The 15,880-nt window shown below is 37.6% G+C and overlaps 1 protein-coding gene across 7 annotated transcripts in view; it reads right to left on the reverse strand.

Annotated features, from left to right (window-relative positions):
• The window catches only part of VTI1A (vesicle transport through interaction with t-SNAREs 1A), a 419,413-nt gene that overhangs the window by 181,720 nt on the left and 221,813 nt on the right, over positions 1 to 15,880 (reverse strand). For 5 of the 7 annotated variants that reach the window (XR_010341747.1, XM_064373873.1, XM_012448004.2 and 2 more), the window contains 2 exons: positions 14,594 to 14,664; positions 13,883 to 13,944 (listed from right to left, as the gene is read on the reverse strand). Coding sequence is in view for 6 of the 7 variants with exons in the window: in XM_064373873.1 (XP_064229943.1) it covers positions 13,883 to 13,944; positions 14,594 to 14,664 (133 nt within the window). In the remaining variant the exon portion in view is untranslated. Of the gene's footprint in view, positions 1 to 13,871; positions 13,945 to 14,593; positions 14,665 to 15,880 lie in introns of all 7 variants that reach the window. The other 2 variants (XM_012448007.2, XM_012448008.2) reach the window with 1 other exon arrangement.

Genomic DNA, 15,880 nt, shown 5'->3' on the forward strand with positions numbered 1-15,880 from the left:
GGAACACCTGTTTGCTCCAATTGAAGCCCGTCCAAATTGAGTCCCCAGGATCAGGAGCGAGCTCTCCAAATGTCCCACCATTCTAAATATTTATTCCCCACCTGTCTGATGGCCGTGATAGCTTGGGAATGCTCCAGCCAGGGAAAGCTGTTTCTTGGCCCTGACATGGCAGAGCTAACAGCAGCTAATGTTTATCCAGAATCTAGTCTAGATCCAGTCACCCCAGAGTTTAAAAAAGCCCCTTCTCTTACAGTCTACCAGGCTTAGCAAAAGTTCTTAAGGAGGGGGAGGTAAATAATTTTTCAACTTCATACCAGTGTGTTGCAAAACCAAGTGGTACATTTTATTCTCTGTTTCTTAAATCTGACTTTTGAGTTTTCTACTCAAATTTAACACTTAGTGTTCTGGTTTTATTAAAACAGTTGCCCACTAATACAAATGAAGATAAATGAATGAAGGCAAATTAATTTCTCCAACAAGAAAATTGTTAAAATTCAGAAAATAAAATACAATAAAAACAATCTTAAACACATAATTTAACATGCAACTCAGGGAAGAAAAAAGAGGTACCCACATCAAACTCTAGCTATAATATGAAATAATGTTTTATTTAAAAACTTCTAGCCATGAGAAAACTATACATTTGAAAAGCTTACATAAAGCCTTATAAAATAAGAGACCTTTTATCTCTTCCAGATCCGTGAGCTTGAAAATGCTTTATCTATGCAATTTCAAGGAACGTAAAAACCCCAGTGAATAAATAAAATGTTCTTTTTTTTCTTTAAACAGACGCTTTAAAAATTATCCATATAAATAGCTTGGCCTTGAACAAACAGATTAAAAGACCTAAAAAGCTATGGCTTCAGATCATGTATACAGAATGGAAAATGAATGCTTTTCTTTATTGGCTGGGCAAGTTTTCTAATAACTAAATTTCTATAAGCCCATTCAATGATAAAGACTTAATTGGGACACATGAAAAAATTCAGTATTTTAAAATGATACACTTATCAAATAAATAATATGCCACAATAAAATAATTTATGTACTTTGCCAACATTCTTTGCATCTATGCATGAATCATATGTAGGATATATATAGTCAACATGCAGTATTATTTCAAAGACCTGTCTTTAAAATGAACTTTTTAATCAATATGTAATGTTATAAATATGTAAAGTTTTATAAATATGTAATTTAAGTCAAGTGTGTAAAAATTTGCAATATTTTTCTAAAACTGGGGCACAACCAGTGAAAAGATTTTTGATAACTGTTTACAATGAGATCTTATTTGGTGATTTCAAGCCTTACTTAAGAAAATTTTAAAGTTCATCATAATTAAAAAATTTGAATTTGTGTAATTTTCACATGTCAAAAATATTCTTCTTTTGATTTTTTCCAATCATTTAAACATGTAAACCACTATTGGCCTGAAGGCCATAAACAGGTGGCAGGCTGGATTTGGTCTGCGGTCTATAATTTGCCGCTACTGTTCTGAAAGCTAAAGGCTACTGGCTGGGTACAGTGGCTCAGGCTTGCAATTTCAGCACTTTGTGGGGGCTGAGGCAGGAGGATTGTTTGAGGCCAGGAGTTTGAGACCAGCCTGGGCAACATGAAGAGACCCTGTCTCTACAAAAAATTCAAAAGTTAAAAAGTAGGTAGATGTGTGAGGTGAGCCTGTAGTCACAGCCACTTGGGAACCTGAGGTGGAGGTGGAAGGATCACTTGAGCCAAGAAAGTTGAGGTTGCAGTGAGCTATTGTGGCTCCACTGTACCCTAGGCTCAGTGACTGTGAGATCCTGTCCCTTAAAATGAAGAAAAAAAAGAGAAAAATTCAACAGTTTAAGGAAAGATTGAAGCTCCCACATTATATTAACTTTAAGAGCATATAAAGTCACAAGTTGTTTTGTTAATTTCCTATGTATTCTCAACGCAGCTGTGGCGAAACGTATCTTCCTAACACTCCACCACCATCAGCACCGTTGCCCTGCAAGGACTCCAATTATGCTGCTAGGAGCTACTACCTTGAAGCTACCATGAGAAGGAAAGAGGCATGATGCCGTATGTGGGTTAAGAATGGGGCAGTAATTGTCAGGTCTGGTTCTTGTCTATTATCTCCTCTGTGAAGTCTTATCTGCACATTCAGGCCCCAGGAATTTCTTCTTCCTGTCATCTCCTGGAGCAATGATCTTTCACTTACCATGTAGCATAAGTTACTATGAATTGTTTTTTCTTAAAATGTCTCAACAAAAGCTCCCAATGAGATATTACGCTACCTAGGAGTAGAGTTTGGAATTTGTTGTATTTCCATTGACTAACATTGGATTCTTAAGGGAATCTCCATATGCCCTTTAACCCAGCAGACATTAAACATTTGGTGTTGAAGAAGAGGCTGATGCTGTTACTACCAGAAGGCTGCTAAAAACATGATTTCTGTGGCTAAAACCAGGGTAGTGGTCCAAGTTTTGCTCCGTCTTTCTGGCGCGAACTTGGTCAAGACTCAACTTCTGCAGGTCTCAACTATCTATACCACAGGATAATAATAATAAAACTAATTCAGAGTTCTTATGAAGAATAACATAAATAAAATAATATATGCGACTATGCCTTATAGACCATAAGGCCCCATATAATTTTAGCTGTTCTGATTGTATTTAAGGACATACCTTTGATAAATAATCTGATTTCTCAAGGATGGCATCCTTACATTTTCAGTGTCTTGTTGAACTTTGTGGACAAATTCAAACTAAGTGTTTCTCATAGGTCAATGCATTTTAAGTAAGCCAGAGTATCAAAGTAATTAAATGGCATTTAGCTGGAAAATTGGACACAGTTCTTTAACAATATCTCATCACCTCATCTTTTTTTTTTTTGGAGTTGGGATAGGCTCTTTTGAAAATTTTCTGGAAATTTAATGGAAAATCCCAGGAAAAATGCATATACACACATACGCATACACATTTTCAGAAAACTTCAGTGATTCTAGACTCCATGAAGCCCATCCCTGCCCTGTCGCTTGAGACAGGGAGTGTGGTTTCAGGGAAGCACCGGGGACCTGATTCAGACATCTTTAACTGATTTGGGAATTAAATATGGTTGACAGCTTTTGTTTCTTTTTTTTCCTCAACACAAAAATCATTAAACCATAGGAAAGTAGGTGGACAGTGGAAAAGCTTTTTCCTAGGCAAACTATAATTGTACGGGAAACTAAGGTACTGTTTTTTTTTTCCCGTAATTCCAAACTGCTTCAATCCCCTTTTTAAAAATGTGGTCAAATTTACCATTCTGGCATCTTCCCCATTGATATTCATACCTTGGTACCAAAGTTCTTCACATAACTTTGCAAAAGAAGTCATTAGCCTTTATAAAGAACACTGAGGTTAAAAAAGAACATTATGCCTCCTATCATGTCAGCTTCTACCTCGATAAAAATGTTAGAGATAATTTTGAATAAAAAATGAAAACAAAATTAATACTAGCAAGGCGGTCGAACATCACAATTTAAGAAATACTTTAACTTCACTTCTGAGTATTGAATATATTTCTTCACAGTGCTTTTTTTTTCCCATAAAAGAATTCTTTCTTAATACCTAGATGACAAATTCTCAAGATATACACAGTTGTTTCTTATTATGGCTTCCCTGGAAAACATTTCTGGGAAAGCACAATCCCCAGCCACTTACTTTGTTTACAACAGACAAAACTGCTTGTGTGGTATAAATAGGAGTCTGTCCTTAAACGCTGCTGAAAAATAAAATGCAACCATGAAAAGGAGCCATTTCCTGCCCTAAAGGTGGCTTAAAAAAAATTCTTAGCTACTTTAGGAACAGCACCAAAGCATAAATAATAATTACCAATTGCCGCATAATAAAAAAACTAATTTTATATTATAGAAAAAAAACAAAAATGAAAACAAGCCACATATTCCAGAGATGCCCTCAGAATTGTCAGCATTACAAGGTTTTCTTGCCCTGCAAGATGATGAAACCCCCTTTTGTCCTCCTGCCTTTGTGATGTATATCTATAACTCGTCCTTGTTTGTGCAGATAAGCCTTGCCTTGTCTCCTTAACTACACTTTCAAAAGCAGATTCACAGTTGTTTGACTTTTGATCTGGGTAGCAGCTAGCTCGACCACCTGCACTGTGCATGAGCTGTTACTGAGCTTGCTTTGTCCCATCTTATAACACAGCCAGCCTTTTAAAATTGATGTGTGAATACGCTAATTTACAATGTGAGCGTTCAAACAAAAAAACATGGTGGTGGTAGTGGTGGTGGCGGTGGTGGCAGTCGAAGAAGGGGGAGATTTGTGGAGGGAGAAGCCCCAACTCTTCGATTTATAAAGTTCAGATATTGTTTGCTGCTTCTGGCATTTAATGAAACAGATGGCCAAAGCCCTCCCTTAACTTACAATGGAGCAGACAGTGGTGTAATGGTGTGGGGGGCCTGGAATTGTAAAATGCTGTTTGGTGATGGTATATGTTAATAAATAGCCATTTATAAGGGGGGCTAAGGGCTCCATTACTTGTTTATAAGGAAGGCCTAGGGCTCCTTGCTTCAAGTTAACAGCTCAAGGCTGCGTTCAAAGAAGGCATTGATGGAGAAGGTAAAGTGCACCCTTCATATTCTATGTGGCATTAAAGAATGGCACGCATCGCGGGGGAAAAAAAGAAAATCATAAAAGGAAAGTAATTCAAAAATTAGGTCAAATTGTGGCTCACAATCAAGAAAAAAGATAAGATGTGTTTCCATTGTGATTAAATAATGAAGAAAAATATTCTCTTATTGGGAAGTTACCTATTTTATCTTGGAACGAACATGTTTACATGTAGCCAAAGTGCAATAGATAAAAACCCGCAGGGTTTCAACTAAATTATACCCATATGAACCCAGATAACAACTCTGAAACAATTTTTAGGCATTCTTCCAGGGAAGGCCTATATCAGGGTAACATGGCTGTGAGCCAACTGTGAGGAGGCTCCTGACCAGCAGTATCTCACAATAGAGAAGTGAGGTTTGACCTCGGGATCCTGAAGACAACTGGTCCTGTAACAACTCCTCATTCTTTTGGGGGCAGAAATGTGCTGCATGTGACATCACCAATCCCCAGTAACCACCTTATCAACTGGTTATCAAGAGTTTATCTATGTGGCAAGAAGGCTATGCTGGGCCTTGACTAAGGTTACTTTCACTTTTATGAACCACTGTGGATCCTCCAGCTGACTGTGCATCCGGCTCTGCCTTCAGGTGGGAAATTGTAAACCTGCCTAGGAATCTGCACAGGAGTCACCACCATGGTTCCCTGGCTTTCTTTTCTCTTTCATCTATGTTTCTTCTCTTTGTTATTTCTGCTGGTTGCACAGTACTGTGGGGGAGCTGTAAAGCATCCTTTTGAGGATGAGGTGGAGGATAACAAAAATCCAGAAGAAAATGAAAACACAGTTGCTAATGATGACAATACATGCCATTGCCAAGTGGATGATGTTCGTGTCTTGTGAGAAGTAAAAGCTGCTGCGAAAGATCAGAACAAAGATCTTTCTTTGTATCATTTCTGGCTGGGAGACTGAAGAAGGCTTGAGGGAGAGTGAGATCAATTCACCTGAGATCCAGAGCATAGACCAAAGCTCATTTGGAATATTCTAAAGGTAACATCTGTTGTTTTTGCCCACCCAGTATCCATTACCCTTTCTGAAAAAAGCTCTCAGATTCTTCTGAGGGGACTGTGCCTCAGCCATTCTCAGTCTGTTTGTCCATCCCCTGCACAGGGTCCCATGTCTAGAACATCAAATCATAGATTAATGGAGTTTTTACCTAACCAGAACCAATCTGAATCAATAATCCATTCTATTACTTTCACTGAAAGCATTCAAATGAAAAAAACTGCTATATTCAATGGCTGTCACTGCGATGCTGCAAGAGCTTTGTCTCCACCAGGGGAATCCTTGACGAAGGCCAGAACTCATCCGCAAGCGATCTGAGATGAGAGATGGAAAGAGCAAGACCCAGTCCTGACAACATTGTTGGAACCTTTACATTTCACTGTTTCAAGTTGCTTTACCCTTGAACAATTTAGTTACATGAGGTGATATATTTCCTTTTTTTTGCTTATGGCCACTTTGGCCATTTTTGCCACATGCACGTGGAAGATTTTGACTTACATAGGGGGCAAAAGGAGAACATTCCAGGTAGAAGTAACAAGACAAAGCAAATGTCTAGAATGAGCGAAGAGTTAAGCTAGCTTGGAGATTGCAAGTAGTCACCATACTTTCTACCCAAAGGGAGCAGTAGCAAACAAGGCTAGAAAGTTCACTGGAGAACCTTAGCGATTAGACTAAGGAAGGCATGCTGTGTTGGGCATCACCACTGGAGATTCCTAAGCGCAGAAGAAACAGCATTCACTTGGCACTCTCCAAGTAAATTGGTCAATAATATTTGAAAGAGCAAAAGAAAGGAAGAAGCAGCACAGAGACCAACTAGGAGTCCCCCCTCCCTAAACAGCCTAAATGACAGGGAAAAACGTGTGAGACTGGAGGATTGCTTTGCTCCAGGTAGTACTTGGAGTGCACTAGGGCAGTTCGAGAAGTGTTGCTGAGTGAGGGTCCCAGAAGGAAGGGGGAATGGTGGTGCTTTGATAGAAGCAGGGACATAAGGAAAAGATGGGATTTATTATTATGTATTTTTAATTTTTAAAAAATTCCTAGGAAACTCCAGAAATGGAAAAAGAAAATTTAAAAACATCAGTTTAAAATTCATCAACCTAAAAGAACTCTTAATTAACATTTTGATTTTAGTCTTTGCTCTCAGGCTGTATTTTTTTAAACCAATGACGATAATGATAATAACCAATATTTCAATGTTTCTGACGCCTTGTTATGTGCCAGGCATCGTTGTCTGCACTTTACATGTATCCGTGCCTTTACACAAATTTCCATAGTAAAGACTATTGTTATCCCTACTTTGCAGGTGAGGAAACTGAAGTACAGAGAAGTGAGATTCTTGCTAAAGGTTAATAGCTAAAAAGTGTCAGAGCCAGTGCGGCCCCAGAGCCTACTACCCCTTATCTACTGGGACATATGCCTCTGGACGCATACATAGAAATTTCACATGAATAATTAAACAAGACCAGGACTGTTTGTTCCAGCAAGAATAAGACTCCAGATGATAAATAGCTAGATATAGAAATAAAATTTCCTAACAATGACACTTGTCAAATGCCACAGGTAAGGGAGATTATAGACTCTTCTACTGAACAGTGTTGTTTTTTCTTGGTTCTGGTTAATGCCACACAGTCTATGGATAGCAATACAACAATTCTAAAGGACTCCTTAAGAACACACTCACTTGGGACTCCTACGGCACACAGTAGCTGCAACCAAGCACCTTCAGTCCATCCTCAATAGTGGGATCTCGTAGGGTTTGTTCATCGCTTTCAGGAACAACTGTCTGCACACCCAGAAGGGTGGTCTGACCATCTGTGAGGAAACTGAGTCTGCACAGAAGGATAAATAGTTTGTGCAGTAGAAAAACCAGGCCCTAGAGGCAGACAACTTATGTAGAACCTGATGATATTTACTCACAGTTCCCTTATTTCTTAAAATGGGAGTAAAAGTATCTGATTATAGAGTTATTGTGAAAGTGAAAGAAGATAATGTACCACAAGTATCTAGGACTGTGGCTGCTATCTACCTATCAGAGGGTGCATAAGTAGCAATGTTTTTGGTTATTAATGGGCATAGTATAGTATGGATTTTGAATTTCCTGGTCAGTGAAATGAGAGAGGGGCACGGCACAGAGGGAGGACTGACATGTGATTGCCAATGTTTAATATTTCTAAGTATTTCTTTTTCTATTTACTATAACAATGAATTAGTTTAAGGAAATCATTTACCGCCACCAATTATTTCACAGAAGAAATGGAATTATAATGGCGTCTGACAGCAAGAGTTGGCATAACAAAAACTCAATTGTTTGTTCTTACTCTTCTCATTTTACCACTAGTCTGTGAAAACTGGTTGTGATTCATAAACTGGCCTTTGGGAATCTTGTGTAGTGCATCAAAAGAACAAACAAGTTCACATCCTAATTTTGTTGCTTTCTACAATATGTGAATCTGGATAGTTAACTTCACTAAGCACAGTTCGCCTCACCTGTAAAATGGGGATACTGTTGCCTCCTTCACAGAACTGTTAAGAATAAAATCAGGTAATATATGTAATACATGATTTAGGGTCACATATACACTTAGGGCTCAATGAGTGCAGCTGGTAAGCGTTATCATAGATAAGGTGCTGCATTCAAATGTTTGACCCTAGAGCAAAATTCCATGTTTAAAGGCACAAGCATGTTACTAGAGAGAAACAGATAAGCACATCCAAAGGTGTTCTTTAGCGTGGTAAAAACGTTACCCATGTTGGCCCTGAAGAGGTCACAGGACAAAGGCAATGACTCAATTGTACAGAAATAAATTTATGCACAGAAAAAGAACCAAGAGTTTTTTTTTAAATTCTCTTTGTAGCATTATCCTAGCTCAGATCCTAAATCTGTTTAGTGCAAAGAATCTATAGCAAATTCATTCACTTTATTCTGAAAGAATAAGCACTTGATTAAAAGCTGAAGAATAGCTTAGACGTTGGGATTTTGCTACACTAATTTCAGGTCAGGGCCCAAGTTCATCACCAGTAAGTAAAATGTCCTGAGAAAGAGGAATAAGAGAAACAGAGAAAAGAAAAAGCGATAGGGACAGTGAAGTAAAAATATAAATGCAGAGTACTATCAGAGAAGATACTTTCCTCAGTGCGTAAAAATTGACAGCAAATTTTCAAGGATATTTTTCTCACAAGTCTTGAAAACTCTCTACCGTTGACTTTTCAGACATTGTAATAAGAACAATTAGAATAAAACAGAACGTTTCCTGGGCAAAATGAAGGAGAAAAAAGAATGAGCTTTTAAAAGAAGCTTAAACATCTAGTCATGGCATATGTAAGATTAAACCTTTTTTATTTTAAAAATTATATTTCTATAACTTTCAGATCTTGCATTGGCATTCCTAGTATACTTACTCTTAGGAATCATTCTGACAGTGCATTTAAGCTTTCCAGATGTTTTACGTGTCATTCTACCAAAGTAAGAATTTGTTTAAAATGTAAAATATGATAGCAATGATAGGTGGCAATGACTCCCCAGGCTGACTCAAAAGTAACTCTAACAAAAATATGTGTATTAAATAACATTGTATGAATGATGCTAGCTAGGTCAACTGCATTTAATGCTGTCTGCTTTGTTTATATTACAGATTCGTTACAAAAGACCTCTCAGCAGCTCCATAAATAAAGAAGTTAACCATACTCTTATTGGAAGGACGAACAAAATTCACTTTCTGAAGAAAACAATCCGACAGTGTGTGTGTGTGTGTGTGTGTGTGTGTGTGTGTAAATAGTTGGGGGCGAACATAGATAGTGTGGGGAGAGAGGAAATTATATGATTTGAGATTGTCAAACTGAATATGTGTTAAACAATCATCTATGCCATTTCTTTTTTTTTCTTTTCCTTTTTTTTTTTTCGAAATGGAGTCTCACTCTGTCACCCAGGCTGGAGTGCAGTGCTATGATCTTGGCTCACTGCAAGCTGCCGCCTCCCAGGCTGAAGCAATTCTCATGCCTCAGCCTCCCAAGTAGCTGGGACTACTAGCTACTGAAACCGGCTACTTGTTTTTCTATTTTTTAGCAGAGATGAGGCTTCACCATATTGGCCAAGCTGGTTTTGAACCCCTAGCATCAAGTGATTTGCCTGCCTTGGCCTCCCAAAGTGCTGGGATTATGGGAGTGAGCCACCACACCTGGCCTATGCCATTTTTTTAATAAGCCCCTTGCCAGCATATACAATGCAGTGGAGAAGCCAAGGTGCAGTTGTAACAAGTCCTGTAAATTTCTGTCAGTAGAGCCCTTAAACCATAACTTTGTTACATTCCTGAGGCATTTTTCATATACTTTTAGAAATAAATATACAATTAGTGATCAATCATTAACTCTTCAGAGGTAAAAGGAAATAGAATCATGATTTCTTTTTATTCTGACTCAGAATCTTGAAAATCTTAATTTTCATTTTTACTGATTGCCAACAGTTTGAATGAATAAGACTTTCTGCTCAAAGGTATAGAAAAAATACACACATAAAGACACAAATAAATACATACCTATGAAGAGAAACATTTAAACCTCCCAGTGACACTGTGACACTTTAAGACAGCCAATTATAACCATCAAATTTTGTGAAAGGCAATGAAAAAATCCATTTCTTGGACCCAGTTACAACATCAATGGTCATTTGTTTCATGACCATTTTCATTATTATCTGAATTCCACTTTATTTAAGCTCTGTCTACAGAGTTAGGGAATGAACAGTTTGTCCCTAGATAGCTCTCCATCTTATGTCAGGATAGAAGAAAAATTACTTTCCAGGAAATCAGCCATAGCTGCGTTCTGATGTCGAGTTTTACTATTATAATTCTGAATGAATCAATTTTCTCCTTTGTTTTCTTTCTTCTGGTAGTATGGTATGCTTACATGAGGAGCAATTTCTTTTTGGTTGAATGAGTTGCTTTTTCACTAAACTACATGTTATATGTCAATTTTTTGTACATACCTTAGTTCTTTTCAAAATTTGTCATGATTCCATAAACCATTTTCTATTTCCCTACTTTTTTCCAAACACATTGGCTTTATAGCGATTTAACTCATGTTTTTTATTAGTTGTTTTTTTTCCTGGTGTCCCTTTTAATGACCAGCAAGGACTAACTGGAGCTGCAGAATCTTCAACAGCTGCCTTGAGAATCCATTCATTTTGTGAATTTCCATAGTACATTTTTATGCATACGTTCTCTACTACACTGAAGTAGTGAGGATAAAATTGGTTTCATTTCAGGATCCCCAGCCCTGGCATACGTACATTAAATATTTACTAAGGAAATGAGTAAGCAGAAGAAAGAAAAGAAGAAAGGAAAGAAGGAAGGAAATAGATATTTACCTTATTTGAATTAATAAAAGATTAAAAAACATGAGTGGTAGATGATTATTTAGCGGCTGCTGGATTTTATAAACTTAATTTTTGTTGCTTACTAATTTCAATTTCCCCATCTGCTTTTGGCGAGTTTTACAGATACTCAAGTGGACATATGCACAGATCCTGGTACCAATGGAACAGTTTTCACCTGTCTTCACAACAGACCATATGCAAAATGACTCAAATGAGGAGCCATGCCAAGCCATTTCTGTTCACTTTACAAATTTAAGAACAATCAAGGTTTAAAAAATTTTTTAAATGACCTGCAATCTTTCTTTTAAATAAAGCAATTCCTTGGTTTGGTATACTACAGAATATTTAACTATTTTCAGACACATGGAATTTACCATATGAAAATAATTAAGCTTACGCTATATGCAGGTAAATGCTCGCACTGCACAAAGAGTTCATTCATTTCTTTTTACATTTGTGAAGATGAGCACATGATTCAATATCATAACATTTCTTAAATCAGAAGCACTTGTTGACACACAACACAGCCATGTAGTTTTGGTAAGAGGAAGAGTGAGAGAATGCAGCTTTTCTTTCTGAAATGAAAGCTCACCAGGGCTGGAAACAAAAGTTATATGAATGGGAGGGATATAACGGGAAAGCAAAATCAGAGCATTCAATACAAGGCTTTGGGACACAAACCCTGCTTCTACTTCTCTAGAGAGAGCTTTCCTATGAGATAACCAAAACAATGAAGCAGAGAGGTTGGTAAAATGTTTGTGTGTCTTCCCAAGTCCAAAATACATGGCATATCATATGGGATGGTAATTAGAAACTAAAACAAAACCACCACTGCATTTGGTCCCCAGAGACGATATCAGGTTATGGCATTGGTTGAAAATACCTGAATATCCTGGCAGATACCAAGATCCCGGCTGGGCCTAGTGAAAAATACTGTCATGCATATGAACAGGTGGACTTAAGAGTACCCTTGGTTCAGATGTAGCAAGGTGATGTCCATCTGGGAATTTTTATTTCTGTTTAGACTCTAGACACATCCCAAAAGAAGATGAGTCAGTGACTGACTGAGTTTGCATACAAAGAGAACCCCATGTAGATTTCACCAGTGTAATTTTCTTCCGTAGGCTTCTGAAACAACCACGTTATTATGATTTCCCTATAGAAAGCCCAGTCAAAGGTTGCAGAAGTTGTTTGTGCTTCACCCTCTCTAAATGACTTGCAAATTTATTCAAACACAATATGAGGAGATGCTTTATTTGTTGAAATAACTGTCTGCAGTGTCCTGCACTAAAGGGTGAGTTACCTCAAGCAGAAACATGGACAGAAATACATTGGTTTCGAAACCCATAAATCCTTATTTGAATCTGCCAACCTGAAAGCCACATAGAGCCCGCATAAACTATTTTTCCTAAATGCTACATCTGATTAAACCATACCATTAAATGACAGCTGAACTTTAACATTAATATGATATTATTTAAATAACCACATGTATTTTTTTACACTAAAAATGATGAATGATTTCTAGACAGCTCAATTGACACAAAGCAGGAGGACTCTTTAATAAGATTTGACAAAATGGAGACATATGCAGAATATTCGTTACAGCTCACGACGCAGGAGCCCTCCCAGGGAAGCAACAGAGGTTTTTCCTCCCCTCCCCTTCCTTTCTTTTTTATTGTCTATAGGCACTGAAGCATTCCTTTCAATCGCCACTTTCCTTCTCTGTGAATTCTGAGTTTTTCTTAGGCCATTTACATATTACTCTTAATCAGAGAATTTGGTGGCTTATGATTCTGAGTTGAGGTGGGGGGTGGTTCAAGAAAAGGAGGGGGAATGTCACATTATGCCAGCCTTGGCTGGAAATGTCCCAAGAACTTTAGGCTTGCTACTGGTCAGGCTGCTTAGAAAAATCTTAACAGCCTTGGAGATCAAACCACTAGACATTTGATTGGTTCTTAGGCAATAAATCTACACAGCAAATATACTTTTAGCAAATTATTGTATATGGATACATGATCAGAGAAGACTTCAGTTATTTTTAGATGGTTGTCTCTATAGTAGGAACTATAAAGATTTCCTTCTTTAATGTTCTAATTAAGCCATTCCAGAGGCCATTCTCAATGTTTCTGGTTGGTTCACTTTTCTATCCACAGTTACAAACTGACAGTCATGCTAGATGATATTTTTATTTAGTAGATTCTGAATGTGAAATAATTTCAGGCTGAATGTACTTATAAGAACATTACCTATATTCATTCATTTATTTTCTCCTCCTATTTAGCATACTTTGTCAATCAAAGTTGAGTTACACATATAAAACATGAACGTTTGTTCGCTAACTCGATGAATTCATATTATTCAGATAATCTTGACGCTTTACAAATCATCTTTAAGTGCATACATAAAACAGAAATGTTTCCCCATACAGCATCACTTAAAGAAATGAAAACAAGGCAACAGAGAGCAAAGCTAATAGCAAGTGTGCTCCTGAAAATGGCAGGTCTGCATTCCCTCCATGAGAACAAGGCCATTGAAATAGAAAATAAAATCAGCCTGCTCCTGCCATGGGGCCTTCCTCAGGCTATAAAAAAATACTTCATGTCTAACCCTAATTTTTTGCATAGCTTGAGGTTAACCCCCTAGCTCAAGCCTTCTCTCTAATCTATGTTAATATGTGTCCCTGTCCAAACAAGAGTTAATATCCGTGCTCCGTTATTTCAAAAGGGTCCTGACACAGGGTACTAAGAGCAGAAGCTCAAAAGCCTGCAATATGCCCCGCTGCAATTGAATGAAAACATAGTATCTTTAAAAAGAGACAGAGAGAAAGATAGGTCCCTACCTTGCTCTTACCTTCGCAACATCCCCGTCAGAATCCTGGAGCTTTTTCCCAAATTAGCATCTGTTTCCCGAAGCTACGAGGAGAACGGCAATGTTAAAACAAAACAAGAAGTTCATGCAATTGAATTATTCCTAAAGTGCATGGCAAGCGACAATTTATTTCATGATAGAAAATCCAAACAATAAAAATGTTCAAATATACAAAAATAAATACATTTCTGACAGCTACACAAACTTGGAAAATTCTTGGATTTGGAGAATGACGTGTGAGAGGTAATCCTGGAAGCTTTAAGCTGGGTACTAGAACTGGACATAAAAGCAAAGCACAGGCTGAAAAGGTTTCATATACATTTGGTAATTCGTCTCTAACTTATGAATGCTCAAAGTCCTAAAAACATTAGCAAACATGAATTGTGGAAAGAAGACCACCAATAATTTTACAGTTTTCACTCTAAAGGATGGACCTACTCCACAATCTCCCTCAGAGACCATCTCCTCTAGAAGAAGTAACTAAAACACCCCCGGGAGCATTCTAGGATGGAGACATAGAGTCAGCTGCTATTTCCTCCATCTCAGCCTCTTTCTTTTACTTTGCACAGACCTTACACCCTCTTTCACCTTAGATATACACATCTACCCAATTGCTATTGTTTATGTCCCAGTGCCTTTCATTTATGTCTTCATTTACTGAATATGTGAAAAAACTGTATCACTTGTACTTACTCTTTCACGTGCTCGCTGTATCTTTTCTCTGTCATGACTAAGGTTTTCCAACATCTCCTGACCAATTTGCTCTATAAAAGAGAAAATTTGATTAAGGAAAAATGACTTAAAGTGCATATGAGAATAACTTTCAGAAGTACCAAAATGACATGAAAATGTTAAAGTAGCATTCATTATACATCAGACACATATTTCAATTCATGTATTTGAAAAATATAAACAGTATTGGATAAATTTACCCATTTATCTTAGGTATAATTAGATATTTGACCTGTAGAACATAACCAACATGAGAATAATGATTTAGAGGTGATGTCTTGCCCAGGCCACACCAGCAAATATCAGCAAAGGTGGAGGAGATCTAAGGTCCATTAGTCTATTTTGCCATCATGGAATTTAGCTGTTGGTTTTTACAGGTTGTAAGTAATGTTAATGATTCTGCTCTCCCTTTCCCTTTTCATTTTGCTATGTATGTCAGACTCCATTTAGAACAATTTCACCCTGCATAAGTAATCCTCATACGCTCACCGACTGTAGCTTACGGGTAGTGAAACTATCTTAAGGCTTCTGTTTCCTTCGAGGCAAAGGCTCATTTAATGTGTTATCAGGGGCTATAGATACTTGAGTCAACTCAAGGTGAGGTGCATTCCTTCTCAAGTAGTTGAGGGGAGCTCATGCTGGAGACAGTGTTTTCACCCCAGAACTTTGAAACCCTTGTACTGTTATAGGCAATTTAGAACATTCATTAAAAAGCCACACTGCTGAGTTCTAATGAGGTTTTCCCATGCCATGATCACATCATTTGGTTGACACTAGGCAGTCTCTTCTCCAACTGTAGACCATTTTACAAGACAGTAGGTAGGGCCTGACCTCACAAATATCCAGCTGCCTTGAATAAATCATTTTCAGACTCGTTTTCCATTACCTGAGAGGTGCCTTATTCCATACTAGAAGGATGCCAATTGATCCGCCTCTCTTATAATCTTGGCCACCTGTCTGACTGCCTTGTTTCACATCTCTCTCTCCTTTTCCCTCTTGCATTGTCTCTTTACTCATACCTATTACAGTCATTTCTGGCTTATTAACATTTATAAGTATTCAAACAAGCATCTATCATAATAATAACAACAAATAATTTAATGAAGTCAGTAAGAAGTCACCGTGGTAGTTATTTGGCTCACATATGCACACTGCTAGATTTTTTTTTCAAAAGAACACCCTAAAAATGTAGAGCAGTAGTTAGGCAACACTGAGAGCTGTGGCTGTGAACTTACACCACCCGAGCTA

This window comes from Aotus nancymaae, unplaced genomic scaffold, assembly GCF_030222135.1.
Source record: "Aotus nancymaae isolate 86718 unplaced genomic scaffold, 86718_ANA_hifiasm-v0.15.2.pri h1tg000010l, whole genome shotgun sequence".
Classification (NCBI taxonomy): Eukaryota; Metazoa; Chordata; class Mammalia; order Primates; family Aotidae; genus Aotus; species Aotus nancymaae.